This window comes from Anabrus simplex, chromosome 3, assembly GCF_040414725.1.
Source record: "Anabrus simplex isolate iqAnaSimp1 chromosome 3, ASM4041472v1, whole genome shotgun sequence".
NCBI lineage: Eukaryota > Metazoa > Arthropoda > Insecta > Orthoptera > Tettigoniidae > Anabrus > Anabrus simplex.
In genome coordinates this window covers 84,329,859-84,351,889 of record NC_090267.1, presented here as the reverse complement: position 1 = coordinate 84,351,889, position 22,031 = coordinate 84,329,859, and the positions used below count along the sequence as shown (strand labels likewise).

General features: G+C 38.6%; 1 protein-coding gene across 3 annotated transcripts in view; it reads left to right on the top strand.

The window, feature by feature from the left end:
• Positions 1-205: 205 nt before the first annotated feature.
• LOC136867037 (venom allergen 5) overlaps positions 206-22,031 on the top strand; it is a 106,487-nt gene continuing 84,661 nt past the window's right edge. The window contains exons 1-2 of one of the 3 annotated variants that reach the window (XM_067144134.2): positions 206-248; positions 4,549-4,633. Coding sequence is in view for 1 of the 3 variants with exons in the window: in XM_067144136.2 (XP_067000237.1) it covers positions 237-248; positions 4,549-4,633 (97 nt within the window). In the remaining 2 variants the exon portion in view is untranslated. The remainder of the gene's footprint in view (positions 249-4,548; positions 4,634-22,031) is intronic. The other 2 variants (XM_067144136.2, XM_067144135.2) reach the window with 2 other exon arrangements.

Below are 22,031 nucleotides of genomic sequence, written 5' to 3'. Positions count from 1 at the left end.
ATTTGCAAATAAAGTATTTTGATTTGAATGACAATATGTTTAAATTATTTTAATAATATATGTCATATTTTCCATAGGATCCAACTCCTTCCACACGTTGTCTGGAATATGAGTTTCACCCTATCACTGAGTCTGAGAAGCAAGCAATTGTTCATCACCACAATGAACTGCGGAGCAAAGTTGCAATGGGGAAGGAGCACCGTGGTAACTCTGGCCCTCAGCCAAGTTCTTGCAACATGATGGAAATGGTCAGTATTGTTTTAAAGGTACTTGTATTATTAATAATAAAGATTACTCATATATTAGTTAGCAGAATTAGCAGATAATGATAAGATGGCAAACGGGACGAAAAGTCAATTTGAAAGTTTCACCAAGAGGAAAAGTCCTCTCAGTTTTAATTACTTTGTTGATGGGGTGAAAGTACCTCAAGAGGACCATTGTAAGTACTTAGGTGTTATGAAATATAAGTAAAGATCTTCATTTGAGTAATCACAAATGAGATTATAAATAAAGGTTACAGGTATCTTCATATGGTTTTGGAGATATTTAGGGGTTGTAGTAGGGATGAAAAGGAGAGGAAGTATAAGTCAGTGGAAAGATACTAATTTGAGTTTGGTTACAATGGAACCTTCACCAGGATTACTTGATTTGAGAATTGGAAGAGATCCAAAGAAAAGCAGCATGATGTGTTCTGGTCAATTTCCGACAAATGAGTAGTGTTACAAAAGTGTTGCTAACTTTTTTTTTTTGCTAGTTGCTTTATGTTGCACCAACACAGATAGGTCTTATGGTGACGTTGGGACAGGAAAGGCTTAGGAATGGGAAGGAAGCAGCCATGGCCTTAATTAAGGTATAGCCCCAGCATTTGCCTGGTGTGAAAATGGGAAACCACGGGAAATCATTTTCAGGGCTGCCGATGTTGCAAACTTTGGGCTGGGAAGACTTAAGAGTAAGGAGACAAACAACTCAACTAAGCAGTATATCACATGAATTTTGTATGATAGAATACAATTAAAAGTTTCCACCTTAATCAATACAAATTAGTTCTAAAGAATTTTAAGAACTAACGCAAGAATAGGTACATATTCCAGCCTTCTTCAGCCATAGAAATAAATTACGATGATAAAAACAATACAAATGACACTGATATTACAACATAACACTTAAAATGAGTTTTTTCTAAAGTAGTCTGAAAAAAAATAGTAATCTGCCACATAAAAAAGACAAACATGAAAAACACTCGTTATTAAGAACTTTTTCACTCATATTCTGTCTTGACAAGAAGGAGTATGCATTCATACTAGATTGGAGACCTGTTCATTGGTACAGAGGTACTTGAAGAACACATTTGATGGAAGAAAACAAAGATGTAATTGATTAAAATATGATGCCAACACAGAACAAAGATTTGTTGGGATAACAGTGTGTTGCTCTAATTAAGAAATTAATGTGGCATGTTGAACTGAATTCAAAGAATGTAAACAAACGTGTGCTGCAACAGGAACTAACTTTAAGAACTTGTTCAAGAAACAGTATGACTAGATAGTCTGTTAGGAATTTCATGTGATATACAGTCAATATGGAACAATTTAAACATAAGATTTTAAAATTGAAAGCAGTATATTCCCAACTGTAAAGGAGAGATGGCATGGAATAACATTAGTAGGTGAATGAGCTTGAGTGCAGATTTTAAAAGTAGAAAAGATCATAAAATGAAGATAAAGGTGCAATTCAAGAGGAGAAATTGGGGGAAGAAAGAGGAATTAAGTACTGGAATAATTTACAAAAGGTGGTGTTCAATTAAATATCCAACGTTTTTGAAATCATTTAAGGAAAATCTATGCAAACAACTGATAGGGAATCTGCCACTTGGGCAACAGCCCTAAATGCAGATCAGTGGTGATTGAGTGATTGATTGATTGATTGATTGATTGATTGATTGATTGATTGATTGATTGATTGATTGATTGATTGATTGATTGATTGATTGATTGATTGATTGATTGATTGATTGATTGATTGATTGATTGATTGATTTCAGTTTTTCAAAGGAAATTTTGAGACCTACAGGTTCAGCTACTTCTTGTAATGTTTCAACTTGAAGGTAGGCAATGTTGAGGTCATTTACCATTAGGGCTACATCCACTACATCCATCACTGAACTTCAGTATACTGATGACAATGTTGTTCTTGCAAACTCTGAACATGATTTACAAGCAATCTTAAATTCATTTGATGAAGCTTATACAAGTATTGGCCTAAGCCTTAACGTCCAAAATACTCAGATCCTTTACCAGACTGCACCCTACTCCACCTCCGTATGTCTTACAATCACAGTCCAAGGCAAAGTTCTGAAGAACATAGAACATTTCTCATACCTTGGCAGCCATCTCTCAGCAAATGCAAATCTTGATGATGAGATTCAACACTGCCTCAAATGTGCTAGTATGGCTTTTGGTCGTCTTCGGGTAAGGGTCTTTGATAATCATAATATCAGCACTCAGACCAAACTTTATGTGTACAAAGCTACCGTTATACCATCTCTTACATATGGATGCGAAACGTGGACTACCTACAGGAGGCACATAAGATGCCTGGAAAAATACCATCAACGTTGCCTGAGAAGGATCCTGAGGGTGAAATGGCAAGGTCAACGCACTAACATCAGTGTTCTGGAAGAAGCTAACTCCACTAGCATTGAGGCCATGATTATCAAGCACCAACTTCGCTGGACAGGCCACATCGTTTGCATGCCTGAATTCTGCCTCCCAAAACAAATTATGTACTTCTAGCTAAAGGATGGTCATAGAAAACTTGGAAGACCACAAAAGCATTGCAAAGATGCACTAAAAAACAACATGGAAAAGTGTCAAATGAAAACTAACAACTGGGAAGCTGCGGCACGTAACCACACAATCTGGCATCATAATGTCTGGGAAGGAATTCAGCGCTTCGAGCAAGAAAGGCGGAGAACAGAAATTGACAAGTGCAATGCAAGAAAACAACGTAAGCTCATGAAGAAAAACCAAACTACACAGCCGGTACCTAAGAGAACAAATGTGTGTCAAAAATGTGGAAAAATCTGCAGTTCTAGGATTGGCCTCTACAGTCACTTAAGATCTCACAAAAACTAAATTCTTCAGGAAGACAATCATACTCATTTATGAGGGAGAGCCCATCACTCACATCATCTGTAAAAGCAAGGGAGTCAGTGTTCACTGCTGTTGATCCAGTGGTCAGCCTGGTACCTTTATTAGGTAAACTGTTTTAACAGTCACAGGGTACCTTTACAACAACACAGTTGAAAAAAATGGGTGAGAGCCCATCACCTTGATGAACACCAGTCATAATCTCAAAGAATGTAGAGATATTCCCCTGTGAATTTGACTTGTCAATAGGAGCTGGTCAGAGTTTGATTGATAATGTAATGTGTCTTGTTGCCCATGCCCATCTCTTTGAGGATATCTAGAAGAGTGAGTCAGTCGACTGAATCATAAGCCTCATTGAAATTGACAAATGTCAATGCAAGTGATCTGACATGAAGAGATATTACTTTGATAATATTGTTTAGTGAAGTCCGGCTCTATGGATAAATGTTTATCATGCTGGCTTTTGGTCACGCGGGTCCCGGGTTTGATTCATGGAAGGGTCAGGTGTTTTAACCATCGTTGGTTAATTCCGCTGGCATGGGGGGCTGGGTGTAATGTGCCTTCTTCATTACAATTTCATCCTCATCATGTCGTGCAGGTTGCCTACGGGCGTCAAATCAAATGAGTCACTACAATCATACAGCGTAGAGTGCTGAATGTAATATTTTCCACTCTTCAAAGATCTGACTACCTCTGCCGGGTTTGAACCTGTGATCTTGGGATCTGGAGACTGACACTCTACCACCAGTTCAGAGAGGGAGCTATCAGGACATGGTAACTATCAAATGTGGATTGCCTATCAAAAGTCATGTATAATTACATGCTTGCTTGCAACTTGCTTGTAAAAAAAAAAAAAAACTTCAGTGATAAGAATCAAGGAATATAAAAGATACGATGAGAAAGGATGCGAGATAAGGTTGCTATCTCTATATTATAGTGTTATTAGTTTTTCCTTCTCTTTCACTTTCCAATACATGTAGAGATTCTCTCTCTCTTTTTTTTTCTTTTCTTGCAGAATTTCTGAGTTTTGGGTGACAGGATTCTCTAAATTATTTTGCAAAAAACTACCACTGAACTGTGCATAAATGTTACACAAGCAATTGTCTTACTATGGGACATACATTAAAATGGCAGATATTTTCTGCCAGACCCTATTGTTTGTCAGATTTTAATTTTGATTAAGGATCTTTATTTTTTCTAAGATATTTTGATGGACTTCATTTGGATAGCCTCTCCCTTAATATCACTGTACTTTGTAATACGTATATGTTATATCAGGTTCTAATACTGATTTCTTAGCTGTACATGAGTATAGACTTACTTACCTTTCTTATATTTCTCATGTATAATTTTGAAAATGATTCTCAGTTTAGTTAAAAGTCAATTTTCTTCTTTGTAGTCATGGGATGATGAATTAGCTCACATAGCACAACGCTGGGCAAATCAATGTCAAGGAGAGGATCATGATACATGTCGAGATGTTAGTGAGTATTTACATCTACTTTACAATCTAAGATTTACTTTAACATTTATTGTAAGTTGAAATATCTGAAAATCAAGGAATATACAGGGTGTATCCATGATGATGTTACAAACTTTCAGGGATGATGGAGAATGGCAAATGGATCAATTTGAGATAAGGAACACTAGTCCGGAAACGTTTGAGTCAAAAGTTATTAATAATCCAAGTTGTTTAACATCCGACCATCCTTAACAGATGCCAGGGTGTTGGATTTTTGTCCCACAGTATTTCTTTAATGTGCCAGAGCCAATGAAATGGTGTTGTCACCTTTAAACACCCTTAGAAGCCACCAACCTCAGTTGGGTTTGAACCCGTTGACTTGGGATTAGTAGACCAACACCATATCCACAACACCACTGTGGCTGGCAGTCAGATGTTAAAGCAAAAATCGGTCTGATATCTCCGACTGTACTGTATACTACATAAGACCACTATAGAGGAGACAATTCCGATGAGCAAAAGAGGCTAGGATAATAACTCAACAATCCCAAAGCAGATGGCGTACTGTATACTGACATGTTTGGTGTGCGATGTCTGTACTGTAGGCTTCAGTCTGTGTTTACAGGTTGATGTGGTACGTTGATCAGCCCTATACAAATGGAGCTGTACCCAGTTACAGAACTTGCAAATATGGTATTTATGTCTGGGCAAGTAAATGAAAACAGCAAAGAAGCTGAACGGTTATACAGGACCAAATATCCACGTAGGAGACATCTGGCTTACACCATGTTTCTACGACTGTTCCAGCGATTAAGTGAAACAGGGCAATTGGTACCGCAGTACAATGACCGAAGAGGATAACAAATTATATGGACTCCTGACATAGAAGATGCAGTTTTTGCTCGCATGGATGAGGCACCTGCAATCAGTACTTGAACAGTTGCACGTGAAATGAATGTTTCGCATATGACTGTGTGGCGAGTGTTATGTGAAATACAGCTACACTCTGACCATGCTCAGAAAGTGCAGGCTTTAAGTCCTGCTGACTTTGCACCTCGAGTCGTATTCAGACATTGGACCTTGTAGGGCCTTGGAGTCAATCCTCACTTTCCTGTGTATGTGCTTTTAACAGATGAAGCCTGTTTCACCAAAGACTGAATGCTACATAGTAACAATGTCGATGATAATCCCCATGCTACAGTTGTGAAGAGCCATCAGAACAAACTTTCAGCCAATGTGTGGGCAGGTAGGGTCAATGATTATGTAGAAGGCCCATTTCTTCTTCCTCCCCGCCTAAATGCAGCAGTGTAAACAGTGGTGCTCAGAGATGTACTACCCACGTTCCTGGAACACATCCTACTTGCCCTTCGTCGACGGATGTGGTTCTAACATGATGGAGCCCCACCTCACTTTGAACTGAGGGTTCGTGTGAACGCCTGGATCAGACATTCCCTACAAAGTGGATAGGAAGCGGAGGTCCTGTTTCGTGGCTGGCTCATTCACCTGATCTCACCCCACTTGATTTCTTCTTGTAGGGCCATGTGAAAAGCCTTGTGTATGAGACACCTGTTGAGACTGAAGAGGATCTCTTGGCAAGAATGCCTGTGATGCTGTTCAAACAACACTGGGGATATTTGAATGGGTACATCCAAACTTTATCCGATGATGCCATGTCTGCATTGATGCAAGGGAATGCTATTTCAAACATTTGTTGTATGTTGTAAATGGAGCAGCCTGTGAAACTTATGCGGGTAAACGGACTTGAATGAGTAGAATTTTGCTTAACTTTTGACTCAATCGTTTCTGGAACTTGGTTCCTTTTCTCAAAATGATCCATTTGCCATTGTCCATCATCCCTGAAAGTTTGTGACATCATCACGGATACATCCTATATAAGAAATGAAAATTATTTATTAATTTAGACATGCATCTAATGAAAAATTGTTATCTTCTTGACTGTATAAATATCCCCTTCTACTATGCTCTTACTGCCTTTCTATTCTGTCTTTATCAGCAAAACAGGCCTAGTTCATTATTTTTTTCACTGAGTGCTGGAAGTGTGGCACTGGAAAATGATCAAACATAGCATTCCAAGTATTAATTTGTGATATATTTTTTAGTGAGGGAAGTTCAGATGCTGTGTACCAGCTGTGTGTGCTTGGGTGACGAACTTTCATCCTGGTTCAAGACTGAAAGTGGAGTCCAGCAAGGCAGTGCACTATTCCCTTTATCGTTTATCACCATCATGGATGACATAATGAAGAATATCAAAAAAACTTCTGGTGAACTAAATGCAATGGCCTTCAGTGATGATGTTATGATCTGGGGAGAAACTGAGGAACAAGTACAGTTGAGACTCAATGAATGGAAGGTTAAGTTACCGGAGTTCATTCAGTCTCAAGATAAGCAAACTCAAAACAGTAGTGATGGCAATAAACAGAGAGGGATGACCAGCAAACATCATGCTAGGAAACCATCCAATAGAAAGTGTGGAAAGCTTTACATACTGTACCAGTAAATATAGCCCAACTTTATCAATTATTTTAAGTTTGCATGAAGTATCTCTCAGGCCAAAATCAGGCTTGGTACAGGAGGAAGGGTCCTACCTACAAGAAAAATTGAAAATTAACTAAAGAATAAAGTTTTATTCAGATAAATGCATGTTGACGTGCACATCACCTTACTGTAGATATTTGCTGTCTTCAACATCGCCTATCAGGTAACCTGTACTCCCAGGTCACCATGCTGAACTGGACTGGAACTCGTTCTGCAGTCCGCTCGCGTTACGATGAGATGAGGCTGGAACACCCAGGTTGGCTTGACATGGGATCAAATTCGAACCTCTGAAGTTCTGGATGTTCTCCGACGATGTTGCAGGGTAATCAATCGTCACTTTATTCACACAAGTGTTCACAATTGCACAGTCCCCCAACACCTTTGTTTAACAGCACTGTTTAATTAGTATTGTCATGATATGCAGTCGAACTCATTAAAGATGGAGATTCGGATAACATCGGGTTTGGAAATAAATAAATCACAGTTCATGAATAGAAATAATGAAACTGAAAACTGTTCATGCACTAGGCACAGTTTGTGGTGGCTTTCCACTAAATATGGTCGCACTTGACATTTAAATAAATGTATGACTGTTTATCAAAGACAATGCTGTCAGTCATGCACTAATAATAAACACTTTGATGAAGAAATAAGGTTAGCAATCATTGAACACAGTTCGTGGTTACTTTCCACTAAAATATGGGCGCATTTGACATAAAATATGCAAATGCTTAAGAGTTTATCAAAAGACACTGCTGTCAGTAATGCACAAATATTTAAACACTTCGAAGAAGAAATAATGCACAGTTCAAAAGTACTGTAGTTCAATTTGAATCAAATAGCATTCACTTCAACTCATAAATTGAAAAAAATAAGAGAGTTAGGAAGTACAGTTGTACATTATCACAGTTTAAATTGATTATCTGTCAGAATGAACCACTTATGTCAAAGCACACGAGTATACCTTTTACAATAGGTACGCGCTTGCATTTATATTAGTGGGAAGTTTGAACACTTTCATGAACACTCTTATTTAATAAAGAAATTATGCTGACTGAGTTTCAAGGAGAATATCACAGTTAACAATACATTGCAGTAATGTGTCACTTGAAATTAATAATACTTGTTCAGAGACTAAGTTCCACTATGGCAACATGGTAATAAACTAAGTTCCACAATCATGAGGGTATGTCACATCTAGAAGTTTCTACATGTGCACAGATTCTAAGTTCAACTCGACTGTTTGCACCTAAGTCTACTATAAGACTTGTCATAATTAGAGTTTCTACATGTGCACAAATTCAAAATTCAACTCGACTGTCAGAGTTTAAGTCCACTATGAAGACTTGAATTATTTGAAAAGAGATTTGGTTAGCACTTTGACGAACAGTAATGATGCAGCGTGGAGAGTCAGACGCCAGTCCAGGCAGGCTTCACGTGGCGTGTCAGGCAGGTGGCCTATCTTGTTCCTGCATCTACGTCACAACTATGGCTGCCTCAAGCCGGCTCGTCTTGCTGAGCGTAAACAAACCGAGTTCACAGTGAATGTCTTGTGTGATAATGAAACATAATTGATTGTCAAAAAATACGGCATGTACCGCTCGTAACCGGTACAATACCTCTGCAGTGTAATATCTCGAGATACACTAACCAAAAAGAAGGTGGCAAATAGAGTGTAGACGAGCTCTCACTTTTGCCAGCAAGTACAAACACTCCTCTGGGATCCCAAAGTATCATTAAAATCAAAGCTGGTGATGTTCAACCAGTACTTCATACCAATCTTAACCTATGCATTGAAACCTGCACTCTCACTAAGAAAGACTCATGAAGGTTGCAGGCATCTGAGATGAAGTTTCTTAGGTCCACAATTAAAAAACCAAACTGGACAAGTTAAGGAATGATGTGGTTAGGAAGGAAGCTGGGATTGTTACATCATTATTAGATCGGGTCAGCATGACCAGACTGAGGTGGTTTGGGCATGTAATGAGGATGGAGTCAACAAGGACAGCATATGTTAACTTGGAGCGACGTGTGGCAGGGAAACGGATGGTGGGAAGACCAAAAACCCACTGGATGGACATCGTAAAGATGAACATTGCAGATGGGAGAAGGACACTGGAGGACGTCACTAACAACAGAATATATCTCAATAAGACAGAATGAAAGAGGCTCGCCAACAGTACCTGGGAAACTGGAACTGTAACATGATGATGATGATGATGATGATGATGATGATGATGAATAAACACATTTACTCTAGTTAACTACGTCGTTTCTAGACAATCATGACACTGTACAATATTCTCTGCTTGTGCAACTGAATAACCACTTTCTAACACGAATCTGGAATATGAATTAATGACAGGACGTGGTTAATTAAAAGATTGTAATTACTCATTACCAATTACAAAATAGTGGTGTTCAAATGTGCATTGTTATAACCCAGAACATTCAATAGTCTTTGGGATTCACTCAGTGGCCTCTCACAGTTGAAATGAAATGTTAATGGAGAGTGTTGCTGGAATGAAAGATGAGAGGGAAAACCGGAGTACCCGGAGAAAAACCTGGCCTGCCTCCGCTTTGTCCAGCACAACTCTCACAAGGAGTGACTGGGATTTGAACCGCGGTATCCAGCAGTGAGAGGCCGGCACACTGCCACCTGAGCCATGGAGGCTTTTTCTTCTACTTCAACTGCTGAAATATTTAAATCCACAAAGAAAAACATTATGTCTTTCAACTCGAATGTAAGAATGATTTCTTTAAATTTTATTTTGTGAGTTAAACATGTGATGCGTATGGACCAGTAAGTTCTTCCAAATATTTGCCCCCAAAAATTTATGTGTTAAAAAAATGTGATATAACTCGAGACAATCATTTTTATGTTTGTTTCCAGTCATATGTTAACTTTTGCATTGTAGGCATTTTTATTTTCTATTCGTATTATATGCATTTTGAGGGAAGCCTCCATCGTTCATACGGAAGCGTGCCGGCCTCTCACCACTGGTTTCTGTGGTTCAAACCCTGATCACTCCATGTGAGACTTGTGCCAGACAAAGCGGAGGTGGGACAGGTTTTTATCTGGTTACTCCAGTTTTCCCTGACATCTTTCATTCCAAGAACACTCTCCAATACTATTTCATTAATCATTGTCCCAGAGGATTGTGAGAGTCTTCAGCAACTTGCACAATTCCTATCCTTACCGCTAGATGTGGCTTAACCCCTTAACTGGGTTTGACACCTAAAGGCATCAACAGCTGTCGCACGAGTATTGGGTTTGACACCTTTAGGCATTCTTGTACTTGTAAATGTGTTCTTACGTATGGTTAGCTTCCTATAGGCGTCTGACTATTCTTAATCACTTCTGCCATCTACTATCATAATTTAAAACAAATTCCATTCATATTAGATGTGATTATTGCTGTCCTATTCATTTTTATCCGGTCTCACGCCAGTCAGGTAGTTCGCGCCTAGGTGGCAGTCCAACAACTGTCTTGTATTTCCTCGTACGGTCCGCGCCAAATTCTTCGTAAATCATTTATTTGTGTGTACGTACATTGAAATAACTAAATTTGAGAGTTGTTGTTGTCATTTTTGTTGTTACTATGATACAGTTGTTCTGCGAACTCCATTGTCCATGTTGTGAAACTTTTTGTAAATTGGTCTGTATAAGATGGTAAACTGTTCCGTGTGACGTGATAATGGCTTAGTTAGGAAGGACGTTGAATTATCTGAGAATCTGCCGACCGGATGTAGGAATCACTCAAGGAAATGTTGTGTTGTGTGCCTGTCAAACCAGAGGCGACGGAAAACTGTCTACTACTCTGAGGAATGTGACGTGGCACTTTGTGCTTGCCCTTGCTTCCATATTTACCACACTGTGCTTAATTTCTGAATGACCTATGAACCCGAAAGTATGTAGAACCTATTGATGCATATCTGAAAACTTGAAAAATGTCATCATAATAATGAAAGGAACGCTCTTTAAATTCACTTTTGTATGAACACACTGTGTATATATGTATATATTTACGCATGTACAAGAAAAATGGTAATAACATAATGCTATTGAATTTCTACTATATCACTCATAATTTAAATAAATCAAGTAAAATATATTGTTCTGTTGAGTATTTACATCTACGCTGGCCTGTGGGGTAGGGGTAGCGTGCCTGCATCTTACCTGGAGGCCCCAGGTTCGATTCCCGGCCAGGTTAGGGATTTTTATCTGGACCCGGGGGCTAGTTCGAGGTCCACTCAGCCTACGTGATTAGAATTGAGGAGCTATCTGACGGTGAGATAGCGGCCCTGGTCTCGAAAGCCAAGAATAACGGCCGAGAGGATTTGTCGTGCATACCACACGACACCTCGTAATCTGCAGGCCTTTGGGCTGAGCAGCGGTCGCTTGGTAGGCCAAGGCCCTTCAAGGGCTGTAGTGCCATGCGGTTTGTTTTTGTTTTTTGTATTTACATCTGCTGCACGCTACTGTACCAATTCCAAAAGTGCGCATTGCGCTGAATAACTACCCATTGGCTGGTTGTTATGAAACTATTCCCCAGTTAAGGGGTTAGTTCATTCCATCCCTGACACATTTGTATTTGATTGAATATAATCATTAAGCATTATATTTGAAAGTTTGAGCACCTACAAAGTAACCTAGCCTACACCAGTCTGGATCATTCGCATTTCTAGCCCCTCTCTTGTTTCAGAGTGATGTAAATCCAAGACCCCCATTTTAATGCTATTCTTTGCACTTCGAGTTTAGTCACCATGACAAGCAAATTTTGTTTGAAATGACATGGCTACATAAAGAATGTGAAGTCTCTGTCTTATTAGGAAAACCATTTATTAAAAAATGGCATTTCCTGAAAATTTGTATTTCTTGGAGATGCATCACTTTGGAAATAAGCCCTTCAATTCAAAACATTAATAAGTTTAAAATGTTGTTGAAAGTGTGATTTTATGCACTTCATTTCCGAGGTTACAGTTGTAACACTTTCCTCCCTTATGGTTTTGCATTTAAATACGTCTTATTTTTTTTTTCTTCATACATCTCTGTTGTTAATGTGGCAGTGTTGTCAAGGGAAACAGGACTAGTGTTCTTGCATGTGATATTACTCAACAACTATGACTGTCCAAGCAAATGAGATGGAAGGGATTCGTGCAAAACTGGCACTATATAGTCACACACTCTGGGGGTTGGGTTTTTGTGTAAAAATAGTTTCACCTTTAAAACAAAATCATAAATAATTTTCAGAAACCACAGCTTCCTATTGGACGGGAATTGCAGTCTGCTGTTGTCATCCTTCTCATGTCCATGAGTACTGATGAATACCTTGCCCTTGATACGAGGATCACATAGTTGTCACAGTTATTTCAGTGGAGTATTTGTTGAACAAGAATAGCCTCCAATTTAAGGCAGGCATGCTAACTTTGTAGGAAGATACCCAAAGGTGATAGTGCTTATTGTCTGAAGAGGAGTTACAACTCAGCAACTATCATCTCAACATTAACCAGAAAAGAAAAAAAGAAGAGTTCCAATCTTTTGAAGGATGAAGGTATAAGGAGAAGAAAGAGAAGGGCCACTGGCTTTAAGTGAGGACAGGAGTTTTATGGGATAGCATGATTCCAAAACTGGCCAATCTGATGATGTTTAACAGCTATTTCACACCAATGGTATTGAAGCGTGCACCCTCACAAAAAGAGATTCGTTAAGACTGCATGCATCAGAGATGAAATTTCTTAGATCCACCATCCAGAAGACCAAGATGGACAAGTTAAGAAATGAGGAGGTGAGGAAAGAAGCCGGAATAAAGACATCCGTATTAGACAGAATCAGCATGTCCAGACTATGGTGCTACGGGCATGTGATGATGAGGATGGAGCCTACAAGAACAGCCAGAATAAATTTGGAAAGACAGGTAGAGGGGAAAAGACCTGCAGGAAGACCTAAAGCCCAATGGATGGACATGATGAAGGTTGATCTAGTTGCCAGAGGATGGACAGTGGATGATGTTCTCCATGACAAGTTGTATATGGACAGGAAGAAGTGGAAGAGGCTCATTAACAGTACCCAGGAAACTGGAGCTGTACAATGATGATGATGATGATGATGATGATGAGGAGGAGGAGGAGGAGGAAGAGGAGGAGTAGTTGACCAAAGAAGGTCAGATAGAATAGATCAAAATGGGGAGCCTGGTCCAAGAAAGTGGAAACAATGGCACATTCAACTAGGGGCTGAATGATTCCCAACCCACGCTCCCAAGCTAAGAGGCCCTGGAGTTCCCTTTTTAGCCACCTCTTCTGACAGACAGGGGATACCATTCTACCATGTGTTAAAACATCATAGTCTTTGAAAGGGATATGGAGTCATGGTTTGCAGGTGGCTCCACATCATTACCATAAATGAATCAATCCTCATGGATAACAGATTTATTCACACAGTCACCACATACAGTTTTAGTACAGTTAGCCGATAGGGTACATTGGTTATACCAAATAAGACACAAAGAGACGTGATGCTTAAACGCACATGATGCCACCGAATGATGCTCGTTCCAGAATTTATACAACCTGATGCAATGTTGCATCGTACACAAGGGTGAGTTCTGTATGTGGGGTGAGTTCATTCTTCTGAATGTCGCCACATCACCCCTCCCACGGAAAAGAAATGTTCACAAATCGAATGGACGGACAAAGCGAACTCTCTGTCCTGATCGTGTTGTGTACTTTCTGAGTGGTGACGATGCATCGGGTAGTAAGGTGTAAAAGAAGTGCTAGGGTTACTGGATGAAGTGGGGTAATAGATGTGTCAGGTGTGTTGGTGCAGAGAGGAACAGCAAGGTTTGTTTCTATGTATGCAGGCTTCACACCGTCTGTACTCACTACTACTTCCTTGTTACCTATCATTAGTGTCAAAGTCTTCTCATTATGGCTAACTACAGGGTAAGGACCAGACTATGGGGGCTACAAAGGAGGCTTAACACGTTCAGCTCTCAGAAAAACATGGGAAGATGAATACTTTCTCTTGACTATGGCAGGAGGCAAGAACAGGTCTGAGTTCAGCCATTTTGTTCCTTAGATGATTTGGAAAATCAGAAGGTTCAACTGAAGTAGAACTGGGTGAAGAAGTAAACATTTCTCCAGGGAGGCGTAGTGCTTCCCCAAAAACCAGTTCAATGGGGGAAGCTTTCAGATCTTCCTTTAGAACCGCATGCATGCCAGGGGTAAGACTTTAATCCATGTTGCACTGTGACACATTAGCAAAGCTTTTAACTGTCTATGAAGACGCTCCACCATACCGTTAGCGGAGGTGTGGTAACTGGTTGTACGGATTTTTGTTGTACCAAATTGCATACCTGCCAACTTTCCCGATTTAGGCGGGAGACTCCCGATTTTCGACCGTTTTTCCCACCTCCCAATTATTCTGTTATTTCTCCTGATTTTAGCCTTTTTTTTTTTTTTTTTTTGTGAACTTCAAACATTCAAATCCCACCATTTCAGCTCTGTACGCCACTGTCCCGAAGTCCTTCATTCTTTGGCTGCATTAAAATTAAATATCGACATTTATTAATACGAGAAATGCGCGCAAATAGGCGCTGTTTATTGAAACCTGTATATCGCAACACGTACATCGATTGTCAATCTCTCATTCTCGTGTGCTACGTTCATGTTCATTCGCATCAGTCTAGTCGATTCTAGAGACTAGTCGCTAGATTTGAAGTTTTTTTAAGGTAATTTAGTGACAGAATTTCAAAGATAGCAACTAGTGACTTTTCTAGAGATTTTAGGAGCCATTTGGAGGCAAATCTGGCGAATTTTAATTTATTACTTGACTAGCTTTTACCTGCTGCTTCGCTTGCTTGGATTTCGTAATTTAATAACAGTAATCGTTCCTCGGTACTGCACTAAGACATTATCTGAAAATCCCTAAAGTAGGAGTCTATAACATCTTCAGTTTTTGAGATATATGTATCACAGTTCAACTCCTTCACTTCTTTTCTCCCCCTATTAAGTGGATTATCCAAAACAAAAATACATGTTTCTTTATTTTTAAAGGAGATTTCAAATACCAATTTTTGGTACATGTTACATTTTTGAGATACAATACTGTAAATATACTCATTTAAAAATGTACCCATTTTTCACTTCTTTCCATCCCCTTAAGTGGATTTTACAAAAACAAAAAATGCATTTTTTAAAAGCAGATTCCGAAATCCAATTTTCATGTTTGTAATATTTCAATTTTTTGAGATATATGTAACCTCATAAAAAGAATTAAATCCATTTTCAGTCCTTTTCACCCCCTTAAATGGATTTTCCAAAAACAATAAAAAAGGTGTTGCATTACTTTTAAAGGAGGTACCAAATACCAATTTTAACGTCTGTGACTTATTCTGTTTTTGAGATATTAGTATCCCCATTAAAAGATTAAACCACTTCTTCAGTCCTTTTCACCTCCCACCCCTTAAGTGGATTTTCCGGAAAAAGATACGTGTTTCATTTTAAAGATGATTTCAAATAGCAATTTTTATGTCTATAACATGTTAAGTATTTGAGATGTACTAATTTCAAAAATTTACCCTATTTTCACTTTTTTTAACCCCCTTAAGTGGATTCATTGAAAACGAAAAAAAAATGTGTGTTTCTTTATTTTTAAAGGAGATTACAAATACCAATTTTTACATCTTGAGTTTTGAGATATACTCATTTTAAAAATTCACCCCCATTTCCACTTCTTTCACCCCCCCTCTTTTTGTGTGGATTTTCAGAAAACAAAAAACATACATGTTTCTTAATTTTTAAAGGAGATTCCATGTTACCAAACTTCACGTCAGTAACATCTTCAGTTTTTTATATATAATATATATATATATATATATAAGTATCGTCATAAAAAGGATTCAACCCCTTTTTCACTTATTATTACCCCCTGTAAGTGGATTTTCCGAAAACAAACAAAAAAATGTGTTTCTTTGTTTTTAATGGAGATTCCAAATATCAATTTTGACGTCTTTAAATAGTTACATTTTTGAGATATAGATATACTTATTTTAAAAATTCACCCCTCTTTTCACCCCCTTAGCGATGGAATATCCAAAAATCCTTCCTTATGAGCACCTACAATGTAATATAAATGTATCCTCAATATTTCATTTCTTTATGTTCAGTAGTTTTGGCTCGGCAATGATGAATCAGTCATTCAGGGCATGCTATTTTATATACATAGATAAATAGCATTGCGCTTCTCATAATTGCACGGGCGCATGATGCAGTACATTATTCTATGCATTTGCTAAGTAATGGCATCTAAGTGCATGAGTGATTCACATGTGTGGAGCATGAGTTTATAATTTTTTCAGAAGGCTTATTAGAGACTGATCGTCTCACTCACATACTTCCTGTGAGAGAATAGAGATGTGTAATTTTTAGCCTTGTAGCAATAGTCAGGTTTTGAGACAATAAGTCATAATATATACCATACTACTCCTGTATTGTTTGAAGTTGTAATGGTAGTGTTCTTAATTTTTGTTAGAAGTGTTATTGAATTGAATGTGTGATTATGGGGAAGCCGTCATATCTACAAAGCTAAGGAATTGGACCAAGTGAGTTGGTGTCGTGCAGTTAGGGGCGCGCTGCTGTTAGCTTGCATTCCGGAGATAGTGGACCCTACAGGCGGCAGCCCTGAAGATGGTTTTCCATGGTTTCTCATTTTCACACCAGATAAATGTTACGGCTCTACCTTAATTAAGGCTATGGCTACTTCCTTCCCACTCCCTGCCCTTTCCTATCCCACTGTCGCCATTAGACCTATTTGTGTCGGTGTGAGGTAAAGCTAATTGTACAATGTCGTGACAAGGAAAATTTTAGCATGTGTACACCCGGTGGCTTTCTGTGGGCAAATATTTATCTAGTTTGTTGGAACAGCGGCAGCCTTTGTCCAGTCTGCTCAATTATGAAGTGAAGTCTGATAAGACAGGTCAGCTTAGAAGTCTCGAAACTTACCATATTCCAAAGATGAAACAAACATCAGTAGAGGGTGCTGTCCCTTCAAGGAAAAGAACCAATGAATCACCAGTCCCATGTACTTCTTCACCCAAAAGTTAAACAGCATTCCTTCATTAAATGCAGTCTGTCTTGTGAAGAAAGAATTTTTATGTTCCTCTCATCAATTTTAAATAAGCCTTTGTCTGTTTTTATCAAATGTTATACCTACATTTGATAAATCAAATTTAATTTTGCAGTCAAGTGTGCCTCACATCCATTTTCTGCAAGATCTGATGCTGGAATTTGATATCAAAATTTGTACAACCTTAAGTGGTTAAATCCTCCTGTCTTTTGGGAGTCGATTACAACAGCAGGGGAAACCAGAAGAATGATTGTGACTTGGTCATTGGTAGCTGCACTTCCCAATTCATAAAGCATCTGAAGCATGGCGAGAAGGAGGAATTTTTCTCATTAGTTCGAAGGTACTTCACTGATAGATTAGTTCGTGTTATTCTTGGTATTTTATCAATCCCACACAATAACGCTGATTGTGAGAGGATATTTAGTCGGCTGACTAAAACACAAACATAGTTCAAGTATTCTATTGGTGATGAAAACTTGGAGAGGTTGTTGATAGTAAAATCAAGGCTACATGGCAACTGCTTTCAACAAACATCTGACAGAGTTTTTCTCGGACAGGTAAAATCTTCCACTGCTGCTTCTTTTAATCAACAGAAATTTTCTACTGATGAGAAGTTTCTGTAAATTAGTAAGGTGGATGGAAGGAAGGCCCATGATCACAGGTTCGATTCCAACCAACCAAAGGGAACACTAAACCTGAAAGATTGTATTTCATTTTAGCAGATCTACCTATAAAAAGAAGACTGTGTTACTCCTATAACAGTATGCCTGCAATGTCCTTTTACAAGGATGTAGGAGCAAAAGGGAGTGAATGTCAGCACTCTATTATCTGAGTATGAGGTGAGGAAGTATATACGATTAGGTACGCATATATCTATTCAGAAACTTGCAGAGAACTTTGAGTCTTTAAGCTATCACTCCGTTAGCAGTGGCGATCTGACAGACCGAAGCCTAGCACACCTATCCACCCCCCTCCCCCCCTCCACCCTGTCCCCGCTCCCATCGGGCATTCAGCTGCAAGCCGTGCGATTGAGGCAAAGGGAGAGGGACGGAGTGCCTGGCCTGTGATATCTTTCTCCAATGCCTTGCACTCAGAAATACGAGCGGTGTTTTTCTCCCATTGCATTCAAGATTTCTAAATGGAACATTGTGTCAGATGCTTATATTAGAATGTGCTCTAGCTTTACATTGTTCTCACTTGAGGTTAGGGCTTCACCGATAAATCTTGGTAGCCCTCAGTATACGCCATTGATCACTAATATGAATACATATGAGAGTAAAATATTTGTGGATTTTGATTCCACTCAGTTTCTCTGGAAATACGTGTTAATTTAAATGTGGATTTCATGACATGATACATTGAGCTTGCTAGGATAATGTATGTATTGTGCACGACACATAGAATAAGCAGTTTTAACCAATTGTATCTCCTGATTTCTCCTGATTTCTCCTGATTTTTCCTGATTTTCATATCAAAATCTCCTGATTTTTGGTTTTGTAAAGTTGGCAGGTATGAAACTGTGTCATAAGTCTGCAAAAAAGGGTAGACTTGAATTGTCTTCCTTGGTCAGTAGTTGTACAGGTAGGAAGACCAAATTGGGACATCCAACCACTCATTAGGGTATTGGCTGTTTCTTCGGCAGTGATGTTGCGCATTGGCCATGCCTCTGGCCAGCGAGTAAATCTGTCAACAACAGTGAGGAGATAATGATAGCCTTTGCAGACAGGCAGTGGGCCAACAACATCCAAGTGAATGTGGCTGAAGGCTTGTGGGTGCTTCAAAATTCCCCAAAGGAGAGATATTATGCCTTGTCACTTTACTCTGTTAACATGACAAACAAGCATGTGTCTAGGCATGAGTGTTTTTCTGAGTAGATGGCCAAACAAATCTGTCTGAGACTAGACAAGACTTTATGCGTCAATTCCTCCATCTGGGCAGCGAAAGTGTTTGGCGGAGCTGTAGCATGTACAGCCAAGTGACTATATAGTGGTGTGACATTAGGTGAAAGTTCCAAGATCTTGTCTGTAAGCTCTGCTATATCAACTAGAGGCATTAACTGGGCCGCTAATATAACCTGCAAGTGCTGGGGTAGTTGACGCATGAAGAGTTGTTTTAATATACTATTGTCATGAAGTGAGCTACCAGCTAATGACTTTAAGTGACGTAAAAACTGTGATGGTTTCCTATCACCGACTTCTTCGTCACCAAGAAGTTGGCAAACTCACTGCTCTTCGGATACTGAAAGGCGATGAATCAGTTCGGATTTTAGTTTTTTGTAACATCCTGTGGTAGGGGAGTTGGATGACAAGGTCTTCTACCTCGGCTATGACCTTGGTGTCAAGTTGTGAAATTACGTTATCAAATTTAGTCTGGTCGGCCGTAATGCCTACGAGCCTGAATTGAGTCTCAACTTGGGCGAACCAAACAATTGGTCTGTCATACCAAAATGGTGATAACTTAGCAGAGATTTTGGCAACTTGGCCAATACTGCCAGACATAGCAACAGCACTTGCAGACTCATACTCCTGGAGCCGTGCTAGTAACGCTTCGCTCTGCTCTTGCAAAGGCTTCGTTAAGTTGTTGGAGTTGGTTCTCTAAGTTGTTATTTTGTTCCTCTGAAGCTCTCAATCGATCCTCTGCCATAATCAAGATGGGTCAAACAAAGGGGCAAAAAGAAAAGAATTCTGAAAATACCAGACATGATTACAAAGAAGTAGTCAGAGGTACGACGTCTAGTTGTGTTTGTAAGTGTATGAAGATGTGTGAAGATGTGTGAGGATGAGAAACACAAGTACAAATTCACAAATAGCTTGAGACAGCTTGAGAAAGGTTAGCTAGAAACATGAAATATTATGCAGGTAGCATATGGTAAGAGGTTCACAAACATATAAACTATGATAATTTGACAAAATAACCTTGCGGAGATTATACGTCAATTTAGGTTATATGACGATATTAAGCATAAACCATGGGTTCGAATATCTATTGTAAGTCTTGAGAAATGTCCATATAATGCAATTGTATGTTATACCTGTAATATAACAACTTACAAACCACTAGAAGGCATGATTATGATTATGATTTATAAAAAACATGTACAATAACAATTCAGTCAGTTGTAATGCATGAGGAATAGGTTATTATCAAGTATTTGTACTTGTTTGAACAGCAGACAAGGTAGGCCTATATTGTGAAGTAGTCTGCATCTTAGACCTTAATTAGCAAAACGAGAAAGAAAAAATGCGGGAAAGATTGCTGCATTACGTACACATCAACTGCAGACCAAGATTGTAATTGTCACGTCAGGGTCACCAATTATAGTGTAGTAAGCTTTCTTGAAATCCATAAATGTTATTGAAAATGCTTGTTTCATTTTCTGTAATATGCCATCACTAGCTTCAAAGTTATTATTTGTTCAGAGGAGTTTCTTGAAGGTCTGAAGCCTCCCTGGTATTCACCTAACTCTTGATCAAGTTGTTCTTTAATCTGATTATATAGTATCTTTGAGAAAATCTTATACATGCAGTCAAGGATGGAAATACCTCTATAGTTGTCTGGATTACTTCTTTCACCTTTCTTGTGAATTGGATTAATTATAGCTGTTGTCTATTATTCTGGGAATTTTTCTGATATCTAAATCTTCTACATGGAAGGGTGTCTGAGTTGCACTGCCAGCATATTTCCGCATCTGTGCAAAAACCTGGTCTTCTCCACATGCTTTGTAGTTCTTTATTTCCTTAAGCAATGTTTCAACTTCTTTTGCTGTAGGTGGGCTTATATTTTCTGGTTTAGTTTTTATTGGGGTATGTGTATCAATTAATAAGAACTTTTCAGGTTCATCATTGTTCAAGAGCCTGTTAAATGATTCCGCCATGATTTCTGCGTTTTCCTTATGGTTATGTGCTATTTTTCCATCTTTATTTTTCAACAGTAAATTAGGGGGAGGGGTAATTTTGCAATTATTTACCAAGGGCTTTGTAATAATCTATAGAATTGGTCTTGTATTAATTTTCCTCAATAGAATTTATTAAATCTTTTTTATTTTTTCTCTTAATTCTTCTAATTGTTTAGGTGAATTTTTTTCTGACATTCTTGAGGTTCATGGCATTTTCTTATGTTTTGTGGGCTTGAAATTTCAACCAAGCTTGATGTCTTTCTTCGTGCATTCTATCACAATCAGAGTTCCACCAGGTATGTCTTTTCCTTGGATTTAATGGAGCTAGATCTTCTGCATTTTGTTTAAGAATTGGTATTAGGTCATCTAAATTATCTGTTAGTCTTGTAGTTCTTGTTCTTTGCAATACTGGGCATTCAGGATTAACTGATGAGGTTTGTATGACCTTTTCTCTCCAACTATAGTTTGTCTTTTTCCTCTTAATGGAATAAATTTAATTTTGATTTTAATTAAGTGATGATCTGAACCAGTGCCCGTTCCCCTTAGAACTTTGACATTGTGGATTTCCTTGTGAAAGAATTTGTCCATACATAGGTGGTCTAGCTGCCATTCTCCTTTTGTCCAATCAGGATGTTTCCAAGTTTTAAGTTTGTGTGGTTTTCTTTTAAAATATGTAGAGTTGGAGATTAGTCCATGGGTTCTGCAAATTTCTATGAGTCTTTGGCTATTTCTCCTAGTCTATTTATGAGGAGCCCACTTTCCTACTACATCTCGATACTTCTCTTCCTTACCCAGTTGAGCGTTAAAGTTCCCTATAAGGTTCTTGATGTTATTCATATTTAT